The sequence below is a fragment of the Ovis canadensis genome, chromosome X, assembly GCF_042477335.2.
Source record: "Ovis canadensis isolate MfBH-ARS-UI-01 breed Bighorn chromosome X, ARS-UI_OviCan_v2, whole genome shotgun sequence".
NCBI lineage: Eukaryota > Metazoa > Chordata > Mammalia > Artiodactyla > Bovidae > Ovis > Ovis canadensis.
In genome coordinates this window covers 21,212,366-21,226,710 of record NC_091727.1, presented here as the reverse complement: position 1 = coordinate 21,226,710, position 14,345 = coordinate 21,212,366, and the positions used below count along the sequence as shown (strand labels likewise).

The 14,345-nt window shown below is 40.8% G+C and overlaps 1 protein-coding gene across 1 annotated transcript in view; it reads left to right on the top strand.

The window, feature by feature from the left end:
* Positions 1-14,345, top strand: part of SMPX (small muscle protein X-linked) — a 50,309-nt gene that overhangs the window by 3,400 nt on the left and 32,564 nt on the right. The window contains exons 2-3 of the mRNA XM_070289858.1: positions 807-863; positions 12,222-12,308. Of these exons, the coding sequence (XP_070145959.1) occupies positions 825-863; positions 12,222-12,308 (126 nt within the window). The 5' untranslated portion in view covers positions 807-824. The remainder of the gene's footprint in view (positions 1-806; positions 864-12,221; positions 12,309-14,345) is intronic.

The following is a 14,345-nucleotide window of genomic DNA, read 5'->3' as shown; positions in this document are numbered from 1 at the left end:
CTGTTCCCTGCTCCCTGAGCCCCAGTAGACCACGACCACTAGTCACTGGGCTTGAAGTCAGGTCTTCAACTGAAAGAAAGCAAAGGTCCTTTCAGAAGGAAGCACTGCTACACTTTGGGGATCTGACACTGTCACGTAAGTCCTGTGTGCTTCCAGAGAGTGTTTCATTAAAAGCAAAGAAGACAGAGGTGAAGCTTGCTTGGGAGCTGCCAGGTTTACAGAGCCCAGGCTTTGGACACACAGAGCAGGGAGATGCGGCCCCCACGTCTCTGGTTGGAACAGACATGTGCCCAGCGAGCAGAGAGCATCGCAGTAATAGGAAGGAAGTACGGACCATTTCTCCTTGGGTGTTTGATGGAGGGGAGGCGCTCCCCATGGACTGATTGCACAGCCCTGGCAACAACTCAGTTCAGATCAAAAGTTCAGTTTCAAGCAGAAAGCTTCGGAGGCCCCAAACAAAGGTGTTTTATTCCCACAACCTCTTTGCTTTGCCGTTCTGGGCAGGAGGGCAGGAGGGCAGGGAAGGAGATGATAGCGCCTTTCAAGTTTCTGATTGCCTATCAGGAGCATCAGGGGCGAGGCATCTCAGCATCTCTCCTCCTGAATGATTTATCCAGTGCTCTAGTGTTCCCTGTCCCTGAGGCCTGAGGAAGGAGAGTCTCTAAGTAACCGGAAACTGAGACTGAAAGAATATATGGCCAGTGAAAGGGGTGATCGCCCAGTTGAATCATGAGTTAAATTCAAATTTATCACTCCTGAGAATCTGAATGCCACCACCTCTAACAGTTTCTTACTTGTTTTTTTAGGGATAAGACTGCGTCAATATGTCGAAACAGCCAGTTTCCAATGTCAGAGCCATCCAGGTGAGTAGACACGTTTGTGTCTTCGCATCAGCAACTTCCAGCCTGTTTGCTTAATAAATCAGACTTTCTGTGATCGTTCACCCACCTGATGATTAACTTCACAGAGAGAAGAAAGACTTGTATAAGGTACAATTCAGGAAGAAAAAAGGCTGGTAATGTACAGCCGAGAAGGGAGAAGCTGTTTCTGTGTAAATATGCATAATTGTAAGGGATTCAAAGTTTATGAATGAGAATTAAATGGCCTTCTACAAAAATGTAGTGCACATGTTTTTGATATGTTTTTTGATGTGTAAGTTTTTGATATGCTCATTGATAGAAATTTTAAAATTCCATTTTAATTTTTAGATCCAATTGAGTTTGTCAACTCATCTGTTTAGAATACATGGTTCTTGAAAAACGTCCTTTTCTTGTCAAATGTTCTTCCCAAGGCTTGGGTGTTTATCTTTTGAAGTCTATATTCTATTATGTCTCCTCATGCCCTCCCAGCAAACAAATTCTTTGGTTCTTTCAACAGACTTAAGTGTTACCTACAATAAGGGGAAGGGGAAGCAGGCATTTTGGAGCCCAAACACAGTTACAGAGAAAGCTTTTAGTATTTGTTTTGACTCAATACTAAATTTGTTATTTCTCTTAAGAGCTCAGTGTTTAACTCTCAAATGGCTCCCACCCTGAGATGCTGGGCACAATGCTTTATTGTAAAATTCCATCTTTCTTTTCCATCAAAATGGAGTTATCTGTACTTTCTCTAATGGAACTTTTAAACTTTTTTTTTCCTGGACTTTCTAGAACATATGGCGGCTCCTGAATACTTGGGGTCTGATGCACAATCACACATACACCTATTCATAAGCAACACACTGTATGACCACATGTATGTGGTCAGGTTGGGAGGTGAAGGACACTAGCACACACAGGTGGTAAAGTGGGTGGAGGGATGTATATTTACCTGTCATGATAATGCATAGCCTTAAGTGGAGGGGTTCCTTCAGTGGCAAGATGCATAATAACCTCAGAAAACCTGTCACAGAACAAACCACCTCGGAAGGGCCTATCGGCCAGGAATCAACTTTGTGTTGCCCCATTTGCCCTCTGGTGTACCCCTGATGAGTCTCTGATGTATCCGACACTGGTAGTGGACTTAATTTTGCCTCCCAGGCCTATAGGCATCCTTGAGCCTTTGAGCCGTCTGTGTTACCCAGTGTGTATAGCTGTTGGTGGTACAGGCTGTGAAGCCAGAGATTACCGGAGCTTGAATCCTTAATCCATTTTGTACTGTTTCCACATCTGTAAAAAGGTAACAGCACTCACCTTCTAGGGCTGCACACAGAAGATGCTTAAAACAGTACAGTAAGCCCTCCTTAAGGGTCAAACTGTTATTATAATAATCATTCAGGAATGCTCTATGCTCTGTATTAAAGTGACAAAAAATAATACCATTTAATCACTGCACTTGAAGCTCTTGAAGTGCTAAACATAAAATTTCCTTTTTATTTTGCAGAACATAAAAACATAGTCTCTCAGTCTGCCTTTTCTTTTCTTCCTTTTACAGCTGAAAATGTGTTGATTTTTCTTCCTTAGTGCTTCCTGGCCTCCCTCAAATCTACAATGAAAACTCATCAGTATTCTATTAATTTTGACCTTGATATGTTTTTAGGTCTGTAATATTTAAAAAAACCTCTCATTGACTGTTCATAATAGCTGTTATACTGCATTAAAAAAAAATCCATCTAGGATACATGTATATGTATGGCTGAGTCCCTTCACTGTTTACCTGAAACTATCACAACACTGTTAATCAGCTATACTCCAATACAAAATGTTTTTTGTGTTAAAAAAATAAAAATAAAAAATTTAAAAAATCCATCTACTCTACCAACAAAGGCAATACAGTACTTCCTTATAGATGTGGTATCACCTCTTTCAATGTATTTTATGCCAGACAGAAAGCCTAATTTAATGCCCCTTCAAATAAAATTTTATTTCTTGTGGTTAAATAGGATCTACACTATCTGATATTTTCCTATCATCTCACATTAACCTAAAGTAGGGTCTATTAAATAAAATATGAAAATGGTTACACAGTACAAAATGCTTTATTGTAGGAACGTTATCTAGGGTATGGTCTTATGCAGAACAAATAGAAACCTCAACTGATGAGGGAGTGCCGTCGTTGTATAAATACTAAAGATCTTAAATATTCTATTCAACACACTCTAGCCACTTCTCTTTATTAGGATCTTATCTCTAACCCAGTTCAGCTGTCATATTCTGGGCGCATGCTTTGTTCCAGTCACCATACTAAGTGTCAGCTATGCAAAGATGAATTGAAACCTGATCCTGGAGTTTGAGGGGCTCATGGTCTCCAGGACTATGTGACTGGGCAACTTATTTCATCCTTTTTGTGCCTCGGTTTCCTCACCTGTCAAGTGGGGAATTCATCACATGTGAGCTCATAGGGTTGTTGTGAGGGTTAAATGAATCCATACGTGTAAATGCCTAGGTCAATCCATGGCTTATTGCAACTGCTCAATAAATATTAGCCATTATTATCAATCATCATCATTGTAATCATGTGGTTCCCAAAGTGTGTCTCTTGGAAGAGTTGTTTTATGGGATGCTGTTAATTAAAGAGTTCCATGAAAAAGTGTTTGGAAACACTGCATTAAGCAAAGTTGAACAGGATCCTTACTGCAGGATTTCTCAGAGTCCATAACTTGCTAGTAACTTCATAACTTCCAAGAAGGCAGTGGTATATGCAAGACTTTTTAAACATATTGGACCTTCGAAATGAGTATCTTGTAGGATAGTATTTTTCAGTGCCAACTTCTAGAAGTAACGGCTAGATCTCTGTTTTGTCTGGATTGAGCAAATTGAAGCCACTGTCAACCATACTTCTAGCAGTCAGGCATAGGTAATTGAATTACTGTACCTATGTGCTTTAGACAACATGAAGCCAAATGGTTACAGATCTCCACCTGGCCATTCACTCACTCTGTGGCCTTAGTTTATCCTTCTGTAAAATAAGGACAATCATACTGCTGAACGGGATTGTTATAATGAATACACAAAATAATGTACGGCAAGTGCCTGGTTTACTGCACACAAAGTCCTTAAGAGACGGTTCTTCTAATTATCCAAGTAATGCATGGAATGGCTTTGCTTTCTCTTCAGCTGCTTCCATCTCCTCCCTGCCCCAGAGTAAGAGGGAGGCCAGAATGAGACCCACCCTTAGAGGACATGGACAGTTGTCTTTCACATTCACATTGAAGAAGAGACTGCATTTGAATTATAAGAAGATTCTAAGTCCACATTTCTTTCAATTGTATTAATGAAATCTCATTTATGCCAGGGGCATAAAAATATCCTGAATAAATCAGTTAATCCTTCCATAGCCTGGAGAGGGCCTTAGTCTTCCAAGCAGCTGATAAGGTTCTGGACTGGATGTAAAGGACCAAATAGTGAATACTTCAAGATTTACAGATCACTGGGTCTCTGTAGCACTACTCAACTCTTCTGTGACAGCACAAAAGCAGCAATATACAAGTGAATGGGGGTGGCTATGTGTCAGTGAAAATTTCTTTGCAAAAACAGGTGGCAGGATGGATTTGGCCCATGGGCTGTCGTTGGCTGACCCTGGTTCTGTACTCTGTAGTCTGCTTCTTAAACCCCACTGTTGATGGGAATGGAGTTGCAACCAAGGTAACCTCAGCACACTAGGCAAAGTGGATATGATACTTTCAGATGAAAGAATCTGACATGACAGGTGGTGAGGCAAGCTAGAGCTGCCGGGAAATCTGACCCCATCAGCGATCTGTTCACTAAGTCTAATGAGACCAAGTGACCATGACCACTGGCAGCACCTGCCTGTCCCTCCCCTGCCTCCTGAACACACCCCCTTTGGAAGGTATCATGGGGCCTCCTCGGAGCCTCAGCCCACTGAGAGCCAATGTTCTCTGGGTCATCAATGGCCCTTTTTCTCCATTGATGATCAAAGTGAGTGAAGTATTATTGTCCTTTCCCACGAGATCTGAGAGTTTCATGGTTGAACGGAAAAGAGTCCTGTATCCTAGTCATAGCTGTGCTCTGTGACTTCACACCCCCGTGGGCCTTGTGAGCTGCAAAGGGCATGGGAGCTGGTGGGAGTGATGCTGCATTAAATGACCTGTAATCCTCTGTCCAGCCTCCAACAGTCTACGAACTTTTTACTTTGGTCGAATATACTTATATCCCTTTGTTGTATGCCAGTCTGCCTTAAATCAGTTTGGAAGTCACACTTACAGGTTACTCATTACTACATAAAAACACTGAAAAACCTATTAGCTTAAAATAGTAATAACTATTACCTTTCACAATTTGATCTTGACCATTACAGACACCATAAAGGACAACATTACAGATATTTCAACATTACAGATAGGACAGTATGGAGGTTCCTCAAAAAACTAAAAATAGAACTACCATATGATCTATGAACTTCTTGAGACTAATTTCTAAGGTTTATTATTAGGATGATAATAATAGTCACAGTTTCTTCTGGGTTTACTATGTACTTGGCACAATGCAATGGGATTTCCATGGATTATAATGAAAGGTTTGGAGAAGCAAAAGCACTCACTCAGGATCACACAGCATGTGAGTAGAAGAGTCAGGAACTGAACCCAGCTTGCTTGATCCCAAAGCCCATGTGAGGAACCACCCTGCAAAACTGTCCAGTCTCATTGCTTACCATCTCCACCTCGGCACACAGAGTAAGGATGGAGGAGTGGGAGCATCTGAAGGGTAATCATACTGACCAAGGCTACTTGAGAGAGAATTACCATTTTATAGATGCTGAATCCTCCCTTTTAAAGCCCTCAAACTGACATGCAGAACAGCTATCAGCATTTCAGCAGAAATAGCTAACAGTTTACACTGATTAAAGTCACCTTACATGTAAGTCGGCTAGGAGTGAAAAGTACAAAGTACAGTGACTCAGTGACAAACGTGCTCTGGAAATACAAATGCCCGTGGCCACTGCATCCCACCGCTCTGCTTAATTGATTTAATCAAGCTGCTTGTGAAACTAGATCTAACTTCTTTATCATACATTTTAGAGGAACGATTATATGAGCCTTGCATCATTAGTTAGGGTGTGGCCTCTTACCATGGGACGTTTCCATTGTCACCCAATCCATGTGTAGAACAGAATATCCTGATGCCCCTAGTTTTAGTACTTCTTTTCTTTCCCCATCCATTACCATTGCTCTTCCACTCTCCATCGCCCAGGGCATAAGGGCCCCATGGAAGAAGAAAGCCCGACAAAAATAATTACAGACAGGTGTTAGGGCCTCTAATCCCATTTACAATTTTCAGTTTGAAAAAAAGATTTCAGGTATATGACAGTCCTTGGTACAAAGGAAGAGACTATCACCACCCATGGTTTGTCAGTTAATCAAATACATTTATGAAAGCTAAAAATAATAATGATGATACATACCTTTCTTTACTATTTTATTTAAATTTGTAAAAGAGAAAAAAACCTGAACTTTCATTTACCACGTTTTTCTTTTGACCTTGGATCTACTGTTCCTTTCTTAGGTAAACCACTGTAATCCATTGTTTATGATTTCCAATGCTGGTTTCTTTGAAGTGCAGCCAGAACTTAAAATGGAGCAATTTGACTCTAGAGCTACTTCCAGCTGGTGATCTTTGCTGCTCTGCCCAGGGCTCCATATTGGTGACATGAGGCAAACAGCCATATACTGACTAAAAGATGTCATTTTTTGAGGCTGACATTCACAAGTACATCAGAAACATAACCTACCTACAACCAATTGTACACATTATCTTAATAGCTGTACAGTACATTCTTGAAATCTGCTTTTCCCTGGATGACAAGACTATGGTTGAGTCACTCAGGAAATTATTGAAGAGAACAAAAAGTGTTGAGAGCAGACAGGGGAAAAAAACCTTTCAACATCATGAGTGAAGAACTGGGGCTGAGTGGGAGTTTCTCAAAATGGTATTGAGTGGGAAAGTTTTGTGTATTCTGAATCCATTTCACATTTCAAGAATCTCTACAGACAAAGAAGTTATGCGTTCCAGTGATATAGAATTTTATTTTAAAACGGGTTGAATATATTTTAGATGGTGTATGTATGTGTATGTGTGTGTGCGTGTGTGTGTGTGTGTGTGTCTGTCTGTCTGTCTGTCTTCCTAATTTGGGCTAATATATTAAATAAGAAATCTTAGTTTTTAGTTAGATATAGGTAAAACACATCTCTTTCTGAAAATCTTCTGTGAAGATGCTAGAAATCTCAAAATGCCATACCCTGCTCCATTCAGAGAAGGACTAGGATGTAAGAATAGGAAAGGGCAGGAAGAAATACTGTGAAATGCAACCCTGTAGGGGTTCTTCTACACGCAGGATGGGAGAAAGGCATGGGGGATGCTATAGATTCTGGCAGGAGCTGCTGGAAACTTCTGAAAATGAAAGATAGAACCCAAAGGGAGTCATCTAAAACAAATATGCAATGGGAGGAAACTCTCAAAGCCTGAACACTAAAAAGAGAGATGGAGCGGGGACCAAGAGGAGGGGGAGATCAGAGGACAATGGCTCTGGAAAGCAAAGTGGAGTGGGATTGTCAGTACTCAGTGGCTGGCAGCGATCAGAACCCAACCCAGTAGGTAAAGATGTCATTGCATTGTAAATCACACAGGAGTAGCTTTGGAGGGAATATTGTTTCCAGAATTCTTGGGCTCAAAGCCCAGAGCCAAGCAGGAGAACAATACAAATAATTAAGGGACTGGTGGAATTACCTTACAGGGAATTCTTTCAGCTTTTCTTCACCTGGTGAGATCAAGTGTAGTATTCATTTCACATCAGATAGGTCTATTATCAGGGAACTGTATCCTGTTCTGGCAAAAGATGATCTGGTAGATTTTTTCCATTCCCAACTTTGAGGATGTAACAAATTATGTATAGCTTGGGAAAGTGATGCAGTGGGTCTGCTGTGTCAGAGGCATATTTAAAAATATCTAAGATGAATGCATCTCAAGGATGGAAAAAATGCTAGAGAATGTGTTACAAAAGAAAAATAAAAGCCCACTTCCTTTACCTTTATGCAGAATCTATATAAAGAAGGAAGTCCAACCTTATATCAACCCAAGGTCATTGATTTCTGTGTTTATTTACTCTTTCATAAAAATGTAGCTCATATTCCAAACCCATTTTGAGTAGTGAATATGATGCTCAATTTGCAGATGGAAAAATCAAGTCATTGAGAAGGTATTTTATTTGTGTTCAAACAGAGCAGGACACGGAAAGAAACAAGAACATGACAATTCTCCCACCGATGGAATAAAAACAGAGCACTATAGGTCTATACATTTCTATGAGATTCAAATGATAAGGAATTTGCCTATGGCTCTAATTTAGTCTATAATTTGTCACTCAGATATCACCACCCTGCAATTATATTAGTGAATCATCTCTAATCATTTACAAAGCACTCTGCCGACATTCCCTTGGTGTGTATATTAATGGCTGGATACTTGACATGTTCATAGGCTGCTGTGGATCCTGTCAAAAAACCCATTTAGGTTCCTGGTTTTTTGAGTGATGCCTTAAAGACGAAAAAGCATCAAGCCAGTTAATTAATGGCTCATTTTTCAGTGTTCCTTTGACGCCCATTCTAGAATTATCCATTTGTGTGCCCCTTTTCCAGGACCATTCTCAAGGTGTGAGTTTGCAGTTTTAGAGCCGGTTTAGAGAATGTGAGAGTGGTTAGAGTTAACTTTGGTCCAGTGAAAAGAGCTCTTTGGAGAGAAGTTTGATAGAGTCTGTCCCTAAGGTCAGGGAATGTGGATCTGGAATCTTGGCTTTTTCTTGAACTGTTTGTGTGACTTTGAGTATGTCATCTAACCTCTGTGAGGCTCAGTTTCTTTGTGAATAAAATGAAGATGATGGCCTGAACCTCATAAGTTTGTGGTAAGGATGAAAGTGGCAACAACCTAGGCTGAATCTTGGGGTTTGGGGTGAACATAGCAGTTGGTGGGGGGAGAGGCAGTCACTGTTCCACAATACCACCACGAGGCTGAGGTGAAAGTTAGTCCCAACCCAACTTTGCCACTTTGTTAACACACATTTGTTAGCAAACAAGCAGAAACCATCTGCACAGTCTGTCTGTGAGCTGGATGAAGCCTCACCTCTTGCCCCTTTAAGTGCTCTGAGTGACTGCCAGTTTGCATAAAAGATTCCCGTGGGGATTCTGTCGCCCCAGGCTGGCAGCTGTAAGCTGGAATTCCTCATTATCAATGGCTGGAGACAGGCCCATTTAGGGATCACTCTTCTGAGCTTTGAATCTAAAGATGCAAGCTATAGGCATCAGATTCTGACACTCTGTTCAGCAATGAGGGAAAGTTCTCTCAAATATTTTAACCACTCTACATATCTTAACCTCCTCCACCTTCACCAAGAGAAGCCATTTCTAACACTCATTTCATTATCTCACCTATTTTTGACATGTCTACAAACATTAAAGTCTCAGGCATTGGTGGAGATGAGGCTAACAGAAAACACTTGAAGCAGCAGTCTGGAGAATGCAGTCTTAGTGATATTTTATTACCTAACCACCCCAGGAAGATGAATTGCCAGTTAGAGCAATGGAGTGCCCTACAACTGCAGTTTAAACCAATCTGTGTACATAAAATATCACAGTCTATGCTAAAGTGGTTAAAAGTAATTACAGACATCTTAATCATGGGCAGAGTGAACATTTTAAATGTACATCAATACTCATCCACTTAGGGATGATCCCTTTCAATGGCTGTCAGATTGGGCCCCAAGTTCCTTGGAACTGCTCATGGCCCAGGCCTTGGGGGAAGGAGGTGGGATCTGGGCACCCCATCACCTTGGCCAGAGCAGGTCCATCTCCACTGAGCCTGCATTTTAGATAGTCTCACCGTGCTTTACTTAAAAGAAAGGTTCCATGGACAAGAGGTTTGAAAACCACTAATGAAGCCTAATATTCATATTGAACAAATGGGGAAGATGTGACTCAGAGCAGTTGTCACTTTTCCAAGCAGAGAGTAGCTGTAGCCACTCCTAGCAGTGGGCTCTTTTTTACTACCATAGGCCACCCATGGACCATGGAGAGGCCACATGCATTGCTAAAATCAATCTTTGAGCAAGAAAAGGTGGTATTTCCTGACCATGCGCTTTACTAAATACATTGTCCTGATGATTTTTACATGTTCCATTACTGAAAACCACAACCTACCATAGAGCATACACACTTGATTAAATGGGTTAGCTTACTAATCTTATATTTCAGAAACAATGATGAACTTGAACTTCCTATTAGGAAGATGCCCTCTGTAAATGTGTAATAAATGGGTAAGGATGGTGGTGATCTAATTAAACTTTTAGCCAGTTAACTTTTTTCCAAATAATCCCTATATCAACTTTTCCCCTCTTTCACCGAAACTGTAGTAGTGGAAAGTTCAATATATATCATCCTCAGTGAGTCTTGTTTACATTGTTTTGATCTTATTTCAGAACCCTAATGATATTTCAACCAATCAAAGACACTGCCTATTGTAAAACACCAGTATTTTATGTCTTGCTAAGAAATAAAACCAATGCACCTATTAAAAATTAAGATACCATTGCCTGTAAGGCACTCTGATTTCAGAGATATTAAAAGAGGTGCATTTTGGAATTCATGAAGTATGCTACAGTATTTGCCACCATATAAGACATACTTTCCCCCTTGTCTTATGCTCCCTCTCCTCCCTCTTAAGGTCGCCTGATGCTTCCACTAAGCAGAGAAATAGCATAGAAGGCTCAGCCTTAGTATTTGCAAAATGCTTCCCTCTAAAATTGTGTTGTGATTATATTTGAACATATCTGATACATACTGACCCCAAATACTTCTTGGCATGTTTTTGCCCTAGGAAAGGTGATGGACCTCCCTGGATACGTACCACAAACACTTTTAATCTGTTTCTTTTCTGTGGGATCAGCCTTATTCTAGGAGGGAAGAAAGTTTTAAAGCCTCTATGTGGAAAAAGTCACACAGAACAGGACATAGATCCTCCATGTTGCATGAACATGGACACTGGATACTTTTTGTGTCTTGAGTTAAACATTCCCCTGGCAACAGAACTCATATCAGGCAGTTTCAAATACCATACCTCCTAATGATCCCATTTGCTGTGGTACCAAAATTGTCTAAATTGAGTCATAAGGTAACAAAATATTTTGCTCCCTTTGCTCAGGCATCATTTTCATTCATAACATCAAAGTGCAACTTCAATTTTTCAAGCCCACATATCCAATTACTCATAAGGCAACACTTTTATCTCAAGTGGAAAAAATACATTCTGCCTTAAAGAAAAGTCTTTATGCTTGTTTTATATGAGTGATACTCCTGGGTGAAGATGTTTTTGGTCTGCATTAAACATTCTTGCCTTTTGATAACAGATGAAATACGCACAAAATTCAAATTTACATATTCTCTTTCCCAAGTCTGAATTACTGTCATTTATTTTCCTTCCATAATTTAATGTTTAGCATATTTAGTGTGTTCTAGAAGGTATTTTATTTTTACTAATGGATGGAAATTAGTATGTCATCTTGAAGGAGAAGAATCCATGAACTGTGATACCAATGAACTTGACTTTCCAGCACTTTCCTCATGCACTGATCCACACAGTGGTGTGTCAGGGAGAAGGTAAAAGAGTGTCAATTACAGAGACCTAAGGAAAATGGCACCCCACTCCAGTACTCTCACCTGGAGAATCCCATGGAGGGAGGAGCCTGGTAGGCTACATTCCATGGGGTCGCAAAGAGTCGGACACGACTGAGCAACTTCACTTTCAGTTTCACTTAAGGAAGTGTGAGAATAGCCATAGAACATTATGGGAAGGAAGAGGTGGTTTAGGAGGTATCATTGCCCTCCTCCTGTGGTAAATCTGTAGGCAGCTGAAAGAGGACTAAGGTGTGGGATGGTTTGTGCAAATGCCATTGCCTCCTCTCCTAGAATTATGTGTTCCTTCTACATCCCAGAGAGCAGAAAATATTAAGCACCACAGGAGGGCAACAGCCAGAACAAACTGTCTTCCAATTCTTTCAGCCAGTAGGGAGCTGTGAAATCACTGCACAGACCTAAGGATGAGTACCACAAATGTGGAATAAATGGAAGTCAAATTATCCTTTGCATATTTTTGTACTGTCATTATAGCAATTTTCTTGAGGTGAAAAGCTTTAAAGATGTACTTTTCAGATTTGTTTTGCCTGACAATGATTACCGTCTCAGAATGTTATTGCCGTTTCTTACTTCTCTTAAGCTAAATCTTCCCTGCTTTCTGTTTTAGGCAAATATCAATATCCCAATGGGAGCCTTTCGGCCAGGAGCTGGGCAACCCCCCAGAAGAAAAGAATGTACTCCGGAGACGGAGGAGGTGAGGAAAACTGAGCTGGCAGAACTCAGCTCCATCTTTCTCCTCCAATATCCTGACTAGACAGGGCCCAGAGGCAAGGCGAGGGCCAGCTTTCCAGGACGAGGAGGCCACAGGTGGATGTGGGTCAAGGAGTCATCACACAGACTTTGGCTTTCTTGCTCAGTCAGCCATTGAAACACTGCCCCCCACTTCCCTTCAGCTGACTCTAAGTGCCTGGCCCAGGTACTTGAAGATGCTGAGTCTGGCATCTAGTTTATTTATTCATTGTGTATGTCAGCTTGTGTGTCTGCTTGTGTGTGTGTGCGTTTGTGTCTGTGTGTGTGTATATGTAGGGGGAAGTGGAACCTCTCAGATGCTCTTCGTTTAGTGTAGTCATGAGCTTGGTAAGTTTTCACTCCAAAGCTTTTATTGAATTGAGCAGGATACACTTAGTACAGCTTCTGATGAGCAATGAACCCTGGTGGGAACGCAGGTAATAAGCACATTAAATTACTTGCGGATTCAAACAGAAAGCCCCAATCCCTGGATATTTCCTTTGAAAAGAGAAACTTGCAAGGGAGTCTATCAATTTCTGGATTTTCCCCCTCCCTCTAATTCTTTACCTTTCCTCCAAATTCAAATACCCAGTCTTCTAAAATGGGATCTAAAATTCATCATGGGTACAAAAAAAATAAGAGAATAGTTCCCCATCCAAATGTTTATATTTTTTCTCAATTGTGAATTTACTGATGAAACTTGGAAGGTCTGAGTCTGAAAAAAAGTTTAAGGTCTTGGAACAAAAAATAAAGTCACAGGGCACTGCAAACTGTATTTTGTTTTTGTTTTTTAAAAGGTGAAAAGATTTCTTTAAACTTTGTAGGTGACCTTTTTGGTATTTGGTCCAAAAGAATCAGCATTTCAAAATTTCCTAATAAAACTTTGGTTGTCCTGCATCTAACCTTTTCCTTTCTCATAAATAATTACTGGATGTGGTCCTAAGTTAGTGGTTCCAGCCTTCTATAAAGAGAAAGGTAAGTTTTGAAAGGAGATAGAATCTTTGAGTGACATCACCAAGTTCTGGAATTTCAGTCACCCTTGATGAGTAACATTTTGAACATAAAAGCTGAAAAGATCCAGCCCCACTCTGATTTAACGGTAGATAATTTCAAGTTCTGCTGCTGCTAATCTGGCCACCAGTTAGCTCATGATCATGAACTCTCCTTTTGAACCTCTGTTTGCAAAATACGATCTCCCTCATTTCTCCAAGGGTCTCTGTAAGGAAAGAGTCAGTGATATAATGGACATGGCATAACCTAGCAGGTATTGAATAAATGACTGCTCACTGACTGACTGAATTATCCAATTTTTATGAAGGACTCCTGGGCCTATTATTTTGCATGTTGTAAGAAAATAGCCCAGGGAAGTGGAAGGGAGGGCAGAAAGGCATTTTTCCCACATCTCCATTCATCTGTTTTTCTTAATTTCTTTATTAATTCTGTTTTCTTCCTGTGCTTCCTCCTAAGCTGTGTCTGTCACTGTGTCTGGCAAACAGTTGCAAGGTAGCTTGACTCTCTTTTCTCACTAAACTGACTGATATGACGATTGTTTTGGAGGCTTGCCCCTCATCTTCCTCTGTGGTAGACATGGCCCTCACTTCTTTATAGCTGGTACTCTCTCCACATGAGTGTCCCAGTTAGGAAATCTGCTTTTACTCTTGCCTTGTTTCCAGTCTGACGGTTCCAGCACATTCCAAAATGGCTAAACCCTGATAACAGCCTGGGTTGTGAAAACCTATTTCATGACCAACCACATAAACAAATGGCCAGCCAACATGCTTTGTGGGATAGAGGGAACAAGGTATCCACAGAGATCCGGAGACCCCAGGAATGTTTCCTGAGTTGAGCTACATCTTTTTCGTGGGGCTCATGGATGCAGATGCTGGTGAAGGGTGGTATCCCTTATTGTAAGAGCTCGTGGGATCTTCTGGAGGGGCGGTATCTGGGCTGAACGTTGGAGTAAGGTTCTCATGAAAACAGTATTGCAGGCGAACAGTTAGGT